General features: G+C 44.9%; 1 protein-coding gene across 1 annotated transcript; it reads right to left on the reverse strand.

The window, feature by feature from the left end:
* Positions 1-258: 258 nt before the first annotated feature.
* Positions 259-1,242, reverse strand: LOC140859697 (wound-induced protein 1-like). Its single transcript, XM_073261975.1, has one exon. The coding sequence runs from the start codon at positions 930-932 to the stop codon at positions 603-605; it is 330 nt and encodes a 109-aa protein (XP_073118076.1). The 5' UTR covers positions 933-1,242; the 3' UTR covers positions 259-602.
* Between the last annotated feature and the right edge of the window lie 1,746 nt (positions 1,243-2,988).

Genomic DNA, 2,988 nt, shown 5'->3' on the forward strand with positions numbered 1-2,988 from the left:
ACTTATCACGTTCTCCTCCCGTCCGTTTCGGCATAATGCAAAAAATAAACATCAGATTTCCGATTCCAAAACCATCACCTACTTCTACCAAATTTGTATTAAAAGAAACCGCTTCTAGCGGCTTCCCAGCTCACTTAGGAGCTTTGCCGTCCAGCCAAGGCCTCTCAAAGTTATTCATATTTAAACAATTAAACAACTCCACTTTGTTTTTTTTTTTTTTTGGATGAAAACTCCAGTTTGTTTATCAAAATGACGACACAAGCCTCTTTTATTGAAGACGAAATCAAACCAGCAGGCATCAACAGCAGAGGAAGAAGAGAAACAATCTCTCTTCCTCATCTCTAGAAACACATACACAAGATACAAACTCGGCACTTTAAGCTCTCAAGCACTCCCAAATCTAACCAAACCCCTGATTTAAAGCCAGAAAGTGGGGAGACACACCCAGACCTCAGCCCATCCAGCAGCCACCAGAATCAAGGCTTTCACCCAAAAAAAAAAAAAAAAAAACCACCAGAATCAGGGCTTCACCCTGCTCTTATTTATTATTTATTATTATTATTATTCCACCAGCTTAACTAGTTATGATGATATTATCGTGATTAGATGGCAAGGACGAGGCCCGGGAGGGACTTGCGGGCCTGGTCGGGAAGCCTGCTCTGCCAGACGGGCAGGCAGTGAGTCTTGGGCACCTTGGAAGTCGAAGAAGAAGAGTCGCCGGAGCCGACGCGGGTGACGGTGACGGAGGTGTTGAAGTACTCCCTCACCTGGGTGATTATCCCATCCGCGCTGACGGTCCAGGCGTGGACCCAGTAGACGGAGCGGGCGGGGTCGGTGCCCTCGACGAGGACGGTGGAGCCCAAGGCCTCGATGGACAGGGGAACGAACTTGAATGTCTCCGCGGGAGAGGCGCCGGTGAGGAGGCGCATCATGTGCTGGTGAGAAGGGGGGCCATGGAACCACCACTCGATGTCCGGAGCCAACAGCTCCTGCACCTTCTCCACGTCCCACGAGTTCAAGGCCTCATACAGGGCTCGCACCTTCCACTTGTTCCTCTCCTCCTCCGTCTCTACAACTTCTATCTCGTGTTGATTAGCCAGCTCCGAACGAGCCCCTCGGCTCTAGCTTCACCAACAACCACAGACGAAGTGTAAAGGAAAAGAGAGGTATGGAAGCGTTTAGGCTTCGGTCGAGAGAGGAGAAGGGAGCAAGAAACGAATGTGGGACGAGGAAGAGGGGTGGTGGGGATGGGCTTTTATAGAGCAAAAAATGAAAGAGCGCGGGGTCGATCCCTGGATGGGGTGTGGGGTGTGGGGCATGGAACGCAGGGCAGAGGGCAAGCGTGTGGATTGTGGGACCCGGGGTCGGTTCCGTGAGGCCCACACCAAAGTAGAGCCGGTTTAGTTTGGCCAATTACTGGTATGCGTTAGGTGTTACAAGGTGTTTGATGATATGTGTGAGCTGGCGTGGAACCCATTGCTTGTGCTCGTGGGTCGGCTTTTGTGCGTATCTGGGCTGTGACATGCGGGGAAGGCAGCTTAGTGTGCGGTTCTTATGGGACTCCGGTTGTATCTTTCGCGCGAAAAAATGATTAATCTTCTTTAGTGATCGATCTCAATTATTGAATTATATTTTATATATCTTTTAAAGCATTACATAGGTTTTGTGATCTGCAGATGGATTGGAAAAATTTATAATATTTTCAAGGATATCCAAAATATGATCCAATAATTGAGATTACGAAAGAAGATCAATCATAAAAGATGCAGCTCGAACCCGTTTTTATACAGGATAAAAATGATTTGTACAAGATATTGGGCAGTGTATCCCTGCGGTGTCCGACGTAGAGGTGGCGATTGGTTTCAGCATGTTGTCCTCGTTATCGTTTGGCTTGCATGTGTATTTGCTGATGCATACTGCACTAGCGTGTCACCATCATCGGCTTGACTGCTTTTCTTTGATGTTGGCCACTTCTTAACCCTCCTGAGGAGTTGATTTGGGAAAAGCTTTTTTAAAAATGAAAAACTAGGAAAGGCACTAATGTTTTAATCTGTACCTAACTTTTGGTTGAATGAACAGACATCATGCCACAAATTATTGTTATTGTCCTTGTTATCACTTGCAGTGCAAACCTGAGCCATGCTAAGCAGGGAAGGTAGATCGCAATTTAATTCGCATATAAGAAAGCGACTGGTGCATTCTACTGACTAGTTTATCAACTAGTGCATTCTACTGACTAGTTTATCTACTAGTGCATTCTGCTTATGAAATGGTCCATACGTAGTTGCATTGATTCATTGGTATTAAAATACGGTATCCTCTCTCTAGTGGCATCCGTTGCTTATTAGAAAATCTTAGTTTGTCCATTGCTATTTTTGGAAAGACCAGGAGGCCAGGAGAGGCCACCCAAAGAAAGTTTTTGTTCGTCCATTGACATGGGGCAAGTAATTATATACAATATTGCTGCAAAGCTTTGGAGGTGAGGTCGGTGTTAAACCTAGCTGGAGAGCTGAGAATTATGTCGATGTGAATTGCGAGCAAAATCTGCAAAAGAAATCCCAAAACTATAGGATGCCTTCCGAATTTAGATCTTTCGATACTTAAATTAGCCGAGATCTTGAAAACAGACAGTGAAAATGGAAAAGTAGAAAGCATGAGATGAAGGTTTGTGAGTGGAGAGAAGTAGAATAAACTATAAATAGAGAGAACTCTGGTTCCTCAGTGAAAATTTTAGCATAATCTTATCTCTATGAGTTCGGACTTAGTTTGGACTTGACCTCACTTGATTTGATTTGGACTTATCTTCCGAAGAGCACCTTGTCCTTTTTATAGAGAGAACTTGCTTAGGCCTTAAGGAAAAGCTGTTAGGCCATTAGAAATTTATTAGACTGTTAGGCGATTGGAGATCTGTTAGGCCGTTAGAAATCTGTTAGGTTGTTGGGTTGTTGTAACAGAATAACTAGCTGTGTAGAGATTGTGCGGCAGCTA

Source organism: Elaeis guineensis, chromosome 1, assembly GCF_000442705.2.
Source record: "Elaeis guineensis isolate ETL-2024a chromosome 1, EG11, whole genome shotgun sequence".
Taxonomy (NCBI): Eukaryota; Viridiplantae; Streptophyta; class Magnoliopsida; order Arecales; family Arecaceae; genus Elaeis; species Elaeis guineensis.